The following is a 14,559-nucleotide window of genomic DNA, read 5'->3' as shown; positions in this document are numbered from 1 at the left end:
CTAACTTGCAAGAGCTTCAGACTCTTGCTGATATAATCCTGCTGAACATTTTTTTGTAGTGATGACATAATTTTATGCTTTGAAAATAATGGCTGCTAGCCGAGCGTGGTGGTGCACGCTTCTAATCCCAGCATTTGGGAGGCTGAGACAGGAGGATCCGGGTTCAGGATAGCCTCAGCTACTTAGTGAGGCCCTTTGCAACTAGTGAGACCCTGTTTCAAAGGTAAAAAGACTAAAACTTAGGGCTGGGGATGTAGCTCGGAGGTAGAATGCCCCTAGGTTCCATTCCCAGTACTGAAAGAAAAAAAAAAAAAATCAAAGCTTATTTTGAGCAGAGGTCTATAAAGGGTAAGGGTAACTTTTTTTTTTTTTTTTTTTTTTGTGGTACTGGGGATGGAACCCTTCTATCTCCGGGCTCTACTCTCAGACCTCTTTTATATTTTTATTTGGAAACAGGGTCTCTTAAACCAGCGCGGCTGGCTTCGAACCTGCACAATCCTCCTATCTCCGCCTCTCAAGGGGGGGCGGATTACAAGCATGTGCCACCACACCCCGGCAGGTCACTGGCTTTCTATAAAAAATAAATAAATAAAGCATTTTAGTTTAAGTTCCCTGTGTTTTAAAGGCATGTTAGAGTAAACGCTGGAGAATTTTGGAAACTTGGGAGGGCCAATGAGATACTATTCACAGGACTGAAATGGCAGTCACCCAGTGTTTCAGGTAAAGGCGCAGCTGAGTCCAGATCACATGCGTAGCGAATGGGTGGGGCCAGAAACAGAAAGTTGGGTGTCCCTATGATTCTGCTTTGGCAAAAGAAAAATCCCTGGGACTTGGGAGGGAATTTTGAGAGCCAAGTATTCCCTGGGATTGTGGCGGAATTCTGTGTGATGGGAAGAGATTTGGGGGGCCTTTATGGGTACCTCAAAAAGGTGCATGGGGGCTGAACTTACCCTTCCTAAATTAGTGGTTAGTGTTGAATGCAGGAGCCAGAGGCAGCAAAGGGCCTTCCCATGTCAGAACAGTGCAAAGAAGAGAAGAGGGAGGGAGAAACGGTACTAGACCATTGGAGAGTGGAAACTATCTCCAATCAGGCCAAAAATCTCTCTAGATCAGGTCACAAGGAAGATTTGACTGCCATATCCATCCTGGGTTTATGTCACCATAATGTTGGGGAATGTGGGAGAAAAGAAAATACTGCCTGACAGCAGGGAACAGGATTTATTTAGGAATAAAACTTGAAAGGAGGCATCTGACTGTGGAAAGAGCCCACAAGAGCCAGGGTCCTGCCTCTTTACAGGCTTTTTATGGGACAAGGGGCGGGTACAAGAGTACCAGAGCCTACTCAGGCAGTCCGTGAGATAAGACATGGTACTAGTAGAAAAAGAAACATCCAGGTGTGGTGGCACGCATTTATAATCCCAGCATTTGGGAAGCTGAGACAGGAGGGTCGCAGTTTACAGACAGCCTCAGCTACTACTTAGTGAGGCCCTCTGCAACTCAGTTGAGACCTTGTTTCAAAATAAATAATAAAAAATAGGGCTGGGGGTGTACCTCAGAGGTAGAATGCCCCTGGGTTCCATCCCCAGTACTGAAAAGAGAGAGAGAGATAGAGATAGAGAGAGAGAAAGAGAAAAAATGCACGGGTTAACTGCTGTTCTGTTTCGCCATCTTGCTAGGTAAAACAAGTCTCACACTTTTCCCTCTGCTCTTAAAATTAAGTGACCAAATGCATAAAAGAACTTGAATGTTCTGAGCTCAGTACTCAGACCCAGAGCTTTGCTTACTGAGTCACACTGGTGAATAAAGAGACCTGTTTATCCTACTCTGGCCTCTTTTTCTTGTTGTCTGAGGACCAAGCCTCCTGAAACATTCCCAGGAAAATAACATATATAATCTCAATTCTCCACCCTGATTCATGTCTCTTCTTTGAGGGGAAAGGGGTGCCTATGCCCTGCTATTGGGATGTTTCTACATTTGTTGTCCTCATACAAATCATTATATCAAAGCCCAGTATGTGGCAAATGCTTATAATCCCAGCATTTGGGAGGCTGAGACAGGAGGATCTGGGTTCGCGGACAGCCCGTTACTTAATGAGGCCCTTTGCAACTCAGTGAGACCCTGTTTCAAAATAAAGAATAAAAAAAAAATAGGGCTAGAGGTGTAGCTTGGAGGTAGAATGCTCCCAGGTTCCATCCCCAGTACCACAAAATAAATAAATAAATAAATAAATAAATAATAAAAATAAAAGCTGGGCGTGGTGACTACACATTTATAATCTCAGTACTTGGGAGGCTGAGACAGGAGAGTTGCAGGTTCTCGGCCAGCTTCATCTACTTAGTGTGTACTGCTACAATTTAGTGTTTTAAAATAAAGAATAAGCTGGGCGTGGTGGCACACGCTTGTAATCCCCGCGCTTGGGAGGCTGAGACAGGAGGATTGCACGGGTTTGAAGCCAGCCTGAGCTACTTAGTGAGGCTCTCAGCAACTTAGTGAGACCCTATTTCCAAATTAAAAAAAAAATAGGTCTGGGGAGTACAGCCCGGAGGTAGAAAGCCTCTGGGTTCCACCCCCAGTACCACCAAAAAAAGAAAAATAAAAAATAAAAAAATAAAAAATAAAAGCCAGACGTGGTGGCACACATTTGTAATTTCAGCATTTGGGAGGCTGAGACAGGAGGATTGCAGTTCAGGACAGCCTCACCTACTTAGTGAGACCCTTTGCAATTCAATGAGACCGTTTCAAAATAAAGAAAAAAATAGGGCTGGGGGTGTAGCTCAGAGGTATAATGCCCCAGTACCACACACACACACACACACACACACACACACACACACACACACACAGAGGATAAAAAGGGCTAGGGGTGTAGCCCCCCACCATATGTGTGTGTATAAAATAGGGCTTGGGAAGCTGAGCGTGATGGTGAATGCTTTTAATCTCAGTACTTGGGAGGCTGAGACAGGAGGATTGCAGGTTTGAAACCAGCCTCAACAATTTAGCGAGGCTCTCCACAATTCAGTGAGATCCTGTTTCCACTAGGATGGGGGTTTAGCTTGTTGGTAGAATTCCTCTGGGTTCAATCTCTAGTTCCACCAAAATAAATAAATAAATAAATAAATAAATAAATAAATAAAGGTAGTGCAAGCTTGTAATCCCAGCATTTGGAAGGCTGAGACAGGAGGATCACAGTTCTCAGACAGCCTCAGATACTTAGTGAGGTATTTTGAAACTCAGTGAGATGCTGTCTCAAAATAAAGAAGAAAAAAATAGGGCTGGTGATGTAGCTTGGAGGTAGAATGCCCCTGGGTTCCATCCCCAGTACCACAAAAACAAAACAATAAAATAAAATAAAATAAATTGGACTTGAAGGGTAGATTGGAGGTAGAATGCATCTGGGTCCATTCTCCAATATGAAAATAAAAACAAATAAAATGGGCTGGGCTATATCAGAAGTAGAATCCTCCTGGGTTCCATCCCCAGCACCATAAAAAAGGAGGTAAGTACGATCACTGGTTTGATATTTGTGCAAAAGATAGTGCCTTGGTGAAATGGAAAAGACTTAGGATATGCTAGGGCTTTGTTTGATACTGGGGGTTGAACACAGGGGCATTCTACCTCTGAGCTACACCGCTGCCCGATTTTATTTTATTTTTTATTTTGAAACAGGGTTGAGGACTGTGATCCTCCTGTCTCAGCCTCCCAAGTACTGGGATTATATAGGCGTGTGCTAACATGCATTGGCTCTAACAGCACAATTATCATATAAAACTGGATTGTCTATTTCAAGAGTGTCTTGCTCCTTGAAAGGGACAAAGATAAAGGTTTTTTTTTTTTTTTTTTTTTTTTTCAGTACTGGGGATTGAACCCCGGGGGCATTCTATCTCTGAGCTACACCTCTAGCCCTATTTTTTTAATTTTGAAAGAGGGCCTCACTAAAGTAGGCTGCGATCCTATAGTGTCAGCCTTCCAAGTACTGGCATTACAAACGTGCTCCACCATGCCCGGGTTAAAAGGGTTTCAAATTACTGGGAAATCTCCTGTTATAGAATGTCATGTACAATCCAGGGAAGTTTTCTTTTTCTCGTGAAGCCCGATATTCTAAAGGGTAAAAATGTTTCACGATTTCTTGTATCTTCACACGCTGCTGCACACTTGACACAATCAGAGCCCGCAGACGCCGCGCAGTGTGCTGCTTGAGGTCAAGCCTCTGCGGCGCGGGCGGGAGGCGGCGAATCCCTGCGCACGCGCGGTGGCCCCGGCCGGCCGTTGGCCCGAGTGCGCACGCGCGGCGTGGCGTGGGCGTGGCCGGCGCCAGCGTCTTCCTTCCCGCGGCAGTCTGGTCTGCGCCATTTTGGAGCGCTCTGCGGCGGATCCCGTGTCGGGTTTTCTCTGCCTTTACACAGACGCGTCGGAGGCGCTCACGTCTGCGCGTCCTTGCGGGTGTCGGGTGTCAGTTGTCGCGGGCGAGCGCCCACGATGATGCTGCGAGGCAACCTGAAGCAAGTACGCATCGAGAAGAATCCGGCCCGCCTGCGCGCGCTGGAGTCGGCGGCCGGCGAGGGCGAGCCGGCGGCGGCCATGGCCCTGGCGCTGGCGGGCGAGCCCGCGGCGGCCGAGGCCCGCACCGACGCCGAGCTGGGCTTCACTATCGACATTAAGAGCTTCCTCAAGCCGGGCGAGAAGACCTACACGCAGCGCTGCCGCCTCTTCGTGGGCAACCTGCCCACCGACATCACTGAGGAGGACTTCAAGAGGCTCTTCGAGCGCTACGGCGAGCCCAGTGAGGTCTTCATCAACCGGGACCGTGGTTTCGGCTTCATCCGCCTGGTGAGTCGGTCCCCGAGCGCTGGAGGGCGGCGGGAGGACCTGGGGCGGAGGCCGCGCGTGGGGTGGGGGGCGGCTCGAGATGAGAAGTGGAAAAAGCTGGAGGCGAAGTTCTGGGGTACAAAGCCTCCCTTGATGATTCCATCCCCACCAAAAACAAACTATGACAACAAAAACTCCAGAATCATCTCGGCACAGGCAGCCATCAGTAAACACCATTATTACCTCAATATTGCTAGCTCCCTCGTACCTTAAACCGCCCACGCGGTCCACTGTGTCTTCCGGTAGCGCTGTTGGATCTGCAGAAATAGGACACTGTCGAATTGCTACATTTCTAATATAACCTTTCCTTTTGTGGATACTCCTATCTTTTCCGAGTAAAGGTGGACAATATACTATATATTCGAATTAGTTGCCCTACCTTTGGACTGTTGTGTACCATATCCCCTTTAAATCTAAATTTTAAGCCAGGTGTGGTGACTGCGCGACTGTAATCTCAGTTCTTGGGAGGCTGAGGCAGGAGGATCCCGAGTCCCAGGATAATTTAAGCAACCTAGCGACCTGTTACAAGATATACAAAAGAAAATTGTACCTGGTTTTCTTTCTCTTTACTACTTCTCTCCCCTCCTCCCTCCCTCTCTTAAACACACACCCTGGATTCCGTCTGCGTAACACACACACACAGGCACAGGGGCTGGGGGTGTAGCACCAGATAGAATGACCCTGGGTTCAACTCCCCAGTACAGTATGCATGCTGTAGCTCTGGATAGAATGACCTGGGTTTAATTCCTGGGTTACCCACCCATCTAAATCAGTTTTGTTTTTTTCTGTGGTACTGGGGTTCCTGGAAACCCTTCTATCTCCGGGCTACACTCCCAGACCTATTTTTTTTTTTTTAATACTTTTTTATTTGGAAACAGGGTCCCTTAAAGCCAGGGCTGCTGATCCTCTTGTCTCCGCCTTCCAAGCACGGGGTGCACCACCATGCCCGCTTCTAAATCAGTTTTGAGAAGTTTTCCAATTTATGTAAAAATCCTGTTCTCTTTATATTCTAAAAAGTTGGAACAACAAGAGTTCATGGTCTTAGGACAGTATCTTTTTTTATTTGAGTTATTTGAAACAGTCTTAGCTGCTGTGGGCCAGGATGGCCTTGATCCCACAATTTTCCGGTCTCAGCCTTCTTTCAAAAGATATTCCCGTATTTTATACCTTTATCTCTTTTTGTGTCTGGTACTGGGGATTGAACTCAGGGGTGTTATACCTCTGATCTGCACCCCCAGCCCTGTTTTATTTTTGTGGTACTGGAGATTAAATCCAGTGGCATTTTTACCTCTGAGCTATACCCCAAACATTTTTTAAATCCTTTTTTTTCCCTTTTTGCGGTAGCAGGGATGGAACTCAAGGGCATTGTATCTCCTAGCTACAACCCCAGCCCTAATTTTTAGTCTTTTTTTTTTCGGTACTGGGGATAGAACCCAGGGGCAGTCTACCTCCGAGTCCCCGCCCCCCGCCCCAGCCCTATTTTTTAGTCTTAGTTTGAAACAGGGTCTCATTCAGTTGCAAAGGGCCTCACTAAGTAGTAACTGAGGCTGTCCTCAACCAGGATCCTCCCATCTCAGCCTCCCAAATGCTGGAATTACAAGTGTGCGCCACCATGCCCGATTTCTATTTATTTATTTATTTATTTATTTGCGGTACTGGGGATGGAACCCAGAAGCATTCTACCTCCGAGCTACACCTCCAGCCCTGTTATTTTTATTATTTATTTTCATTTTCATTTTTTTTTTTTTTTAATTTTGCGGGTTTGGGGATGGAACCCAGGGGCATTCTACCTCTGAGCTATACCCCCTGCCCTATTTTTTATTCTTTATTTTGAAACAGGGTCTCACTAAGTTGTGGAGGGCCTCGCTAAGTAGCTGAGGCTGTCTGTGAACTGCAATTCTCTGGTCTCAGCCTTCTGAAGGCTGGGATTACAAGTGTGTGCCACCACGCTCGGCTACTATTTTTAGTCTTTATTTTGAAACAGGGTCTCACTGAATTGCAAAAGACCTCACTAAGTAGTAGCTGAGGCTGTCTGCGAACCGGGATCCTCCTGTCAGCCTCCCAAGTGCTGGGATAACAAGCGTGCGCCACCACACCCGGCTTGCCTTTTTATTTTTGAAACAGGGTCTCGCTGAGTTGTGAAGGGCCTCGCTAAGTGACAGGCTGTCCAGGAACCACGATCCTCCTGTCTCTGCTCCTGAATTCTGGGATTACAAAAGTGCACCACCATGCCTGGCGCTTTTTTTTTTTTTAATCTTGAAATAGGGTCTCCCTAAGTTGATGAGTCTCACTACTTGTTGAGGCTGGCTGAGAACCTGCAATCATCCTGACTCAGCCTCCTAAAGTATTTGGAATACAAAAGTGTGCCATAATGCCTGGCTTTTTTTTTTTTTTTTTTTGTGGTACTGGGAATTGAAATCAGGGGCATTCTACCTCCAAGCTACACCCCCAGCCCTATTTTTTTATTCTTTATTTTGAAACAGGGTCTCACTGCTGAGTTGCAAAGGGCTTTACTAAGTAGCTGAGGCTGTCTGCAAACCACGATCCTCCTGTTTCAGCCTCCCAAATGCTGGGATTACAAGTGTGTGCCACCATGCCCAGACTCTTTATTTTATTTTATTTTTGCAGTACTGGGGATGGAACCCAGGACCATTCTATCTCAGAGTGACACCTCCAGTCCCATTTTTATATTTTTTATTTTGAAACAAGGTCTCAATGAGTTGCCTTATTAAATGGCTGAGGCTGTCTGCGAACCCAGATCCTCCTGTCTTAGCCTCCCAAATGCCTGGATTGATTACAAGCATGTGCCAACACACCCAGCTCGGCAGCACAACTTAAGAGGGCTATAGGTTTTTTTTTTTTTCTTTTGTGTACTGGGGATGGAACCCAGGGGTATTCTACCTCTGAGCTATACCCTCAGCCCCAATTTTTATTCTGTTTATTTATTTATTTATTTTTGTGGGTCTTGGAATGAAACCCAGGGGAATTTGGCCTCCGAGATACACCCCCTGCCTTATTTTTTGTTCTTTATTTTGAAACAGGGTCTCACTCAGTTACGGAGGGCCTCACTAAGTAGCTGAGGCTGTCCGAGAACCGCAGTCCTCCGTTTTTCAGTCTCCTTAATGCTGGGATTACAAGCGTGCCCACTGTACCCAGCTAGGCATCACAATTTGAGAGCGCTATAGGTTTTTTTTTTTTTTTTTTTTTTGGGTACTGGGGATGGAACCCAGGGACCCAGGGGCATTTTACTTCTGAGCTACACCCCCAACTCTATTTTTATTCTTTATTCTGAAACAAGGTCTCACTGAGTTGCAAAGAGCCTCACTAAGCTAAGGCTGTCTGCAAACCGCAATTCTCCTGTCTCAGCTTCCCAAATGCTGGATTACAAGCGTGCGCTACCATGTCTGGCTTGGGTTTTTTTTTTTTTAAACTTAAAATGCTTGCAATTATCTTGAGTAGCTAATAGAAAGCATGTCATATAGCTGGGCATGGTGGTGCACACTTGTAATCCCAGCATTCGGGAGGCTGAGACCGGAGGATGTCAGTTTGCAGACAGCCTCAGCTATTTAGTGAGGTTCTTTGCAACTCAGTGAGACCCTGTTTCAAAATAAAGAATAAAATATAGGGCAGAGGGTGTAGCTTGGAGGTCGAATGCCCCTGGGTTCCATCCCCAGACCTGCCAAAAAAAAAAAAAAAAGAAAAAAAAAAAAGAAAAAAAAAAAAGAATGCACATTAAACCAAAGAACAAAGTGACCCTATCAGTCATTTCCTAAAGCTACCCAGTTCTCCCTATTATAAGAAAGCACTAGCCGGGCGTGGTGGCGCACGCTTGTAATCCCCGCGCTTGGGAGGCGGAGACAGGAGGATTGTGCAGGTTTGAAGCCAGCTGCACTGGTTTAAGAGACCCTATTTCCAAATAAAAAGTATAAAATAGGTCTGGTTGTGTAGCCCAGAGGTAGAACGGCTTCCAGGAACCCCAGTACCACCCAAAAAAAAAAAAAGCGCTATGTTAAATTTTTTGTTACTGTTATCTTTACAAAATGATATTTCTTTCTAAAAAGGAATCCAGAACACTGGCTGAAATTGCAAAAGCAGAGCTGGACGGCACCATTTTGAAGAGTAGACCTCTCCGAATTCGTTTTGCTACACATGGAGCAGCCCTAACTGTCAAGAACCTTTCTCCGGTTGTTTCCAATGAGCTTCTAGAACAAGCATTTTCCCAGTTTGGTCCAGTCGAGAAAGCTGTTGTGGTCGTGGATGATCGTGGTAGAGCTACAGGAAAAGGTTTTGTAGAATTTGCAGCAAAACCTCCTGCTCGAAAGGCTCTGGAAAGATGTGGTGATGGGGCATTTTTACTAACAACGTAAGTTTTATTTTATTTTTATGGTACTGGGAATGGCATCCCGGGGCATTCTACCTCTGAGCTACAGCTTGAGCCCTATTTATTTATTTTGAAACAGGGTTTTTTTTTTTAACTACACCCAAGCCTGATTTTATTTCTAACTTGGAAACAGGGTCTTGGTAGGTTGATGAGAGCCTCACTACTTGCTGGGGTAGTACAGGGCTTACAAGGTATGTGCCATTATGCCCAGTTACAATGTAAGTTTTAAATATTTTGTTTTTATTCAGTTACATATGGGTTTCTCTCTGTTCTGTAATTTTTTCCTTGCAGTTCATACTATCTTGGCATATGGTAAATAGGTGTTGAGTGAATACCTAAATGAGAACAAAGACAGAATATTTGAGCTGGCTATTGTTGCACACGCTTTAATCCTTTTACTTGGAGGCTGAGACTTTAGAATTACAGGTTGTTGTCAGTCTCAAGAATTTAGCAAGGCCTTCCACAACTTAGTGGGATCCTGTTTCAAAATAAAAAAAAATAGCTAGACATGGTGGCACAAGCCTTTTATTGAAGTACTTGAGAGACTGAGAAAGGTGGATCATAGGTTCCTGGCCAACCTCAATAACTTGGTGAGGCCTTCTGGAACTTATTGTGACCTTGTTTCAAAAGAAGGAATAAAATAGGCTAGGGCTGTAGCTCAGATTCAGTGCCACTCCTATCTCAGCCTTCCAAGTACTGGGATTATAAGTATGAGCCACCATGCCTGGCTTACTTTTTAATTTTCAGTCAGTATCTGGGTAAGTTGTTGAGAGTCAAATTTGGCTAAGATGGCCTCAAACTTATATTCTTTCTCTTTCTGCTTCCCAGTGATAAATGTATGTAACTACGCCCATTTCTTAGAGAGTTGAGTTGACAATTTTTTCATTGCTATAGATGTGTAGTTTTTTTTTTTTTTTTTTTTGTGGTACTGGGTTGGGAACCCAAGGAGGTTCGTGGTTCGTGGATAGCTTCAGCTACTTACTGAGGCCCTCCACAACTTAGTAAGATCCTGTTTCAAAATAAAGAATAAAAAAAAAATAGGGCAGGGGGTGTAGCTTGGAGGTAGAATGCCCCTGGCTTCCATCTCCAGACCTGCAAAAAAAGACCAGCCTGGGGAAAGTAGGGGAACCTTTCTCAAGTTATAAAATTAAGCCCTGTGTGGTGACACACTTGTAATCTCAGCATGTGGGAGGCTGAAACAGGAGATTCACAGGTTTGTGGCCACCCTCAGCTAATTAGTAAAGCCCTCTGCAACTTAGTGAGACCCAGTTTCAAAAGGAATAGAAAATATGGCTGAGGGTGTAGCTTGGAGGTAGGATGCCCTGGGTTCAATCCCCAGTACCGCAAAAATAAAAATAAAAAAAGGATTTAGAGTGTAGCTCTGTGGTAGAGTTGTTCAACTCCCATTACCAAAAAAGAGATAAGGAGAGCTTCAATAGAAAGTTGGTTGGTACAGTGAAATCATAGATGTTTTCATTTTTGTTAATTCTATCACCGAGTTACACCCCCAGCCTTACTTTTGTCCTTTTTTTTGTGGTATTGGGGATATACCCCAGGAGCATTCTACCTCTGAGCTACACCCCCAGCCCTATTTTTTTTATTTATTTTGAAACAGGGTCACACTGAATTGCAAAGGGCCTTACTAAATAGCTGAGGCTGGCCTCAAACCACAATCCTCCTGTCTCAGCCTCCCAAATGCTGGGATTACAAGCATGCGCCACCATGCCCAGATCCCAGTCCTATTTTTTATTCTTTACTTGAAACAGGGTCTCACTAGGTTGTGGAGGTCCTCACTAAGTAGCTGAGGCTGGTCTTGAACCCGGATCCTCTTGTCTTAGCCTCCCAAGTACTGGGATTAGAAGCGTGTGCCACCACATCTGATTCTTAAGAAAGACTGCAGAGTAATACTGAAAAACACAGGCACAGGGAGATTTGCAAGATGGATAGAGATGGGCCACTCTAAATGAGGGTACATGCCACACACAAAATATATTTTAGGTATACATTATTTGTATCATACTTTACAAAAAATGGCTAGAATGGTTATTCTTTTTTTTTTTTTTTTTTTTTTGGTGGTACTGGGGTTCCTGGAAGCCCTTCTACCTCCGGGCTACACTCCCATACCTATTTTTACATTTTCATTTTGGAAACAGGGTCTCCTAAGCCAGCGCGCGCGGCTGGCTTCGAACCTGCGCGATCCTCCTGTCTCCGCCTCCCAAGCGCGGGGATTACAAGCGTGCGCCACCACGCCCGGCTAGAATGGTTATTCTGATTTATAATTGATGTGCATGCTCATCTCTTGCTGGCTTTTTGACATTCACTCGGAAAATGTAATGATTATATGAGCTATACCAGAGGCATTTTTCTCAACTGAGACATTTTCCAGAAATATATTGTAAAAAGCTTTAAGAAGTTTGTTTATAGGCACTATGTTAATTCTTAATAATGTCTTTATTCCTGTCCAGGACCCCTCGTCCAGTCATCGTGGAGCCCATGGAGCAGTTTGATGATGAGGACGGCTTGCCTGAGAAACTAATGCAGAAAACTCAGCAATATCATAAGTAAGATGTTATTACTGGAGATATTTTAGATATGTGCTATCAAGGATATTGATAGACTTGTTATGAAGTATCGTTGGTTCATAACATTCTATTGGTGATATAATCTGGACAATGGGGTGTCTTGGTATATTGTATGTTCAGATTTTTATTTTGGAGATACAGGGCATTGAACCCAGGGTTGTTTTATTTCTGAGCTATGCCCCTAGCCCTATTACTATTATAATATTTTATCTTATTTTTGCAGTACTGGGGATGGAACCCAAGGGGATTCTACCTCTGCACTATAATCCTAGCCCTATTCTTTTTCTTTTTTTTTTTTTTTGGTGGTACTGGGGTTCCTGGAAGCCCTTCTACCTCCGGGCTACACTCCCAGACTTATTTTTTATATTTTTATTTGAAAACAGGGTCTCTTAAGCCAGAGCGGCTGGCTTCGAACCTGCGTGATCCTCCTGTCTCCGCCTCCCAAGCGTGGGGATTACAAGTGTGTGCCACCATGCCCGGCTCCTAGCCCTATTTTTTTATTCTTTATTTTGAAACAAGGTCTCACTAAGTTGCAAAGAGCCTCACTAAGTAGCTGAGGCTATCTGCGAACCTGTGATCCTCCTGTCTCAGCTTCTCAAATGCTGAGATTACAAGCATGTGCCACCATGGATGCCTCTTCCTCCTCTTCCTTATTATTGTTACTGTTATTGCAGTATTGGGGATTGACTCCAGGGGAGGGGCATTCTGCCTCTGAGCTATACCAATCTTATATTTTATTCTTTATTTTGAAACAAGGTCTTACTAAGTTGCAGAGAGCCTTACTAACTAGTGAGGTTGGCTGTGAACCTGTGATCCACACCTGGCTTTTATTTTTTTTGCAGTACTGGGGATGGAACCCAAAGACATTTGACCTCTGAGCTACATTCCCTGCCCTATTTTTTATTCTTTATTTTGAAACAGGGTTTCACTGAGTTGCAGAGACCTCACTAAATAGCTGAGGCTGTCCGCGAACCGTGATTCTCTGGTTTCCACCTCCCGAATGCTGGGTTTACAAGCGTATAACATTAATTTTTTTAGAATAATCTTTTGTTGCTGGGCTTGGTGGCACACACTTGTAATCTCCGCGCTTGGGAGGTGGAGACAGGAGGATTGTGCAGGTTCGAAGCCAGCCTTGCTGGTTTAAGAGACCCTGTTTCCAGCCGGGCGTGGTGGCGCACGCTTGTAATCCCCGCGCTTGGGAGGCAGAGACAGGAGGATCGCGCAGGTTCGAAGCTAGCCCCGCGCGCTGGCTTAGGAGACCCTGTTTCCAAATAAAAATGCAAAAATAGGTCTGGGAGTGTAGCCCGGAGGTAGAAGGGCTTCCAGGAACCCCAGTACCACCAAAAAAAAAAAAAAAAAAAAAGAGAGACCCTGTTTCCAAATAAAAATATAAAATAGGTCTGGGAGTGTAGCCCAGAGGTAGAAGAATTCCATCCCCAGTACCCCCCCCCCCAAAAAAAAGAATAATCTTTTATTTTTGTGGTATTGAAGATTAAATGCAGGGATATTTTACCTTTGAGCTACACCACCAGCTCTATTATTTTTTGTTTTGAAACAGAGCGTCTTGCTAAGTTGTGAAGTAGCTGAGGCTGGAACCTGCTATATTCCTGTCTCAGCCTCCCAAGTACTGGGATTATAAGTATGTGCTACCATGCCTGGCCTAGTCTTTCCTTTTATTACTGTGGTCTGCTTAATTGGGTAGCAGACTGTCTATACACATATGCCAGTAAAACAATGAAGTCTTGATGTGAAAATACTTCGAATACCTCAGGTTTGTTTAAAAAGGAAACTTTAGGGTGGGGTGAGGTAGAGCATGGAGACCCTACTTAGAAAGCTAGCATAGGGGTAGCCCTATTTTTAGAGGTTAAAGAAAAAGGAAGAAGCCCGTTTTGAAAATGTTATTGTTTTTATCAGTTGCCTTTTTCCTTTCCTTTAGGGTACTGGGTATTGAACTCAGGGACATTCTATTTAGGAGCTATACCACTAGCACTATTTTATTTTGTTTTGGTACTGGGGGATTGATCTCAGCTGCACTTTGCCTCTGAGTTACACTCCAGCCCTATTTTTTATTTTTGTTTTTTGTCTTGCAAAGTTGCTGAGGGTTTCACTAAATTACTAAGGTGGGCCTGAACTTTTCATCCATCTCAGCCTCCCAAGTACAAGGATTATAGCTTTGAACCAGCATGATTGCTCAGTTTACCTTTTTATTTAGTATGAAGCAGGATGTAATTGTATATGATATTGGATTTTGTTTCTGTCACTTTGGTGCCATTGTACCAGGCAGTTTTCTGGGGGCTAGCAATGCAGTCATGTTGGTAGTTGAAGACATCTGGGTTTTATTTTTTATTTATCTTTTTTTGTGGTACTGGGGATGGAACCCAGGGGCTTTCTACCTCCAGGCTATGCTCCCAGACCTATTTTATATTTTATTTGGAAACAAGGTCTAAGTTGCTGAGAGTCTCACTAAGTAGCTGAGGCTGGCATCGAACTTGCGTGTTCCTCTTGTTTCAGCCTCCTAAAGTGCTGGGATTACAAGCATGCGCCATCAGCCTGGCTGACATCTGGGTTTTAGAAGAGCTATCTTTGCTTGAGTTACCACTATGATAGAAGTCAAATGATTGAGCACTGTGCTCTGGAATATGCTAAGGGAGAAAAAGTGGGATAATCAAAAGGGATCTGGGAAAATGGAGAGGTCATTAGAAGCACACAGACCACTAGAAAACTCAGTGT

General features: G+C 44.5%; 1 protein-coding gene across 2 annotated transcripts in view; it reads left to right on the top strand.

Moving 5' to 3' along the window:
- Positions 1-4,476: 4,476 nt before the first annotated feature.
- The window catches only part of PSPC1 (paraspeckle component 1), a gene marked incomplete at both ends in the record, with an annotated part of 56,170 nt that continues 46,087 nt past the window's right edge, over positions 4,477-14,559 (top strand). For both annotated transcript variants that reach the window (XM_080690011.1, XM_080690012.1), the window contains 3 exons: positions 4,477-4,827; positions 8,928-9,229; positions 11,713-11,808. In XM_080690011.1, coding sequence (XP_080546137.1) covers positions 4,477-4,827; positions 8,928-9,229; positions 11,713-11,808 — 749 coding nt within the window. The remainder of the gene's footprint in view (positions 4,828-8,927; positions 9,230-11,712; positions 11,809-14,559) is intronic.

The sequence above is a fragment of the Muscardinus avellanarius genome, assembly GCF_963383645.1.
Source record: "Muscardinus avellanarius genome assembly, chromosome: 2".
NCBI lineage: Eukaryota > Metazoa > Chordata > Mammalia > Rodentia > Gliridae > Muscardinus > Muscardinus avellanarius.
Note: the sequence above shows the minus strand (reverse complement) of the source record. Positions and strands in the feature narration are given on the sequence as shown.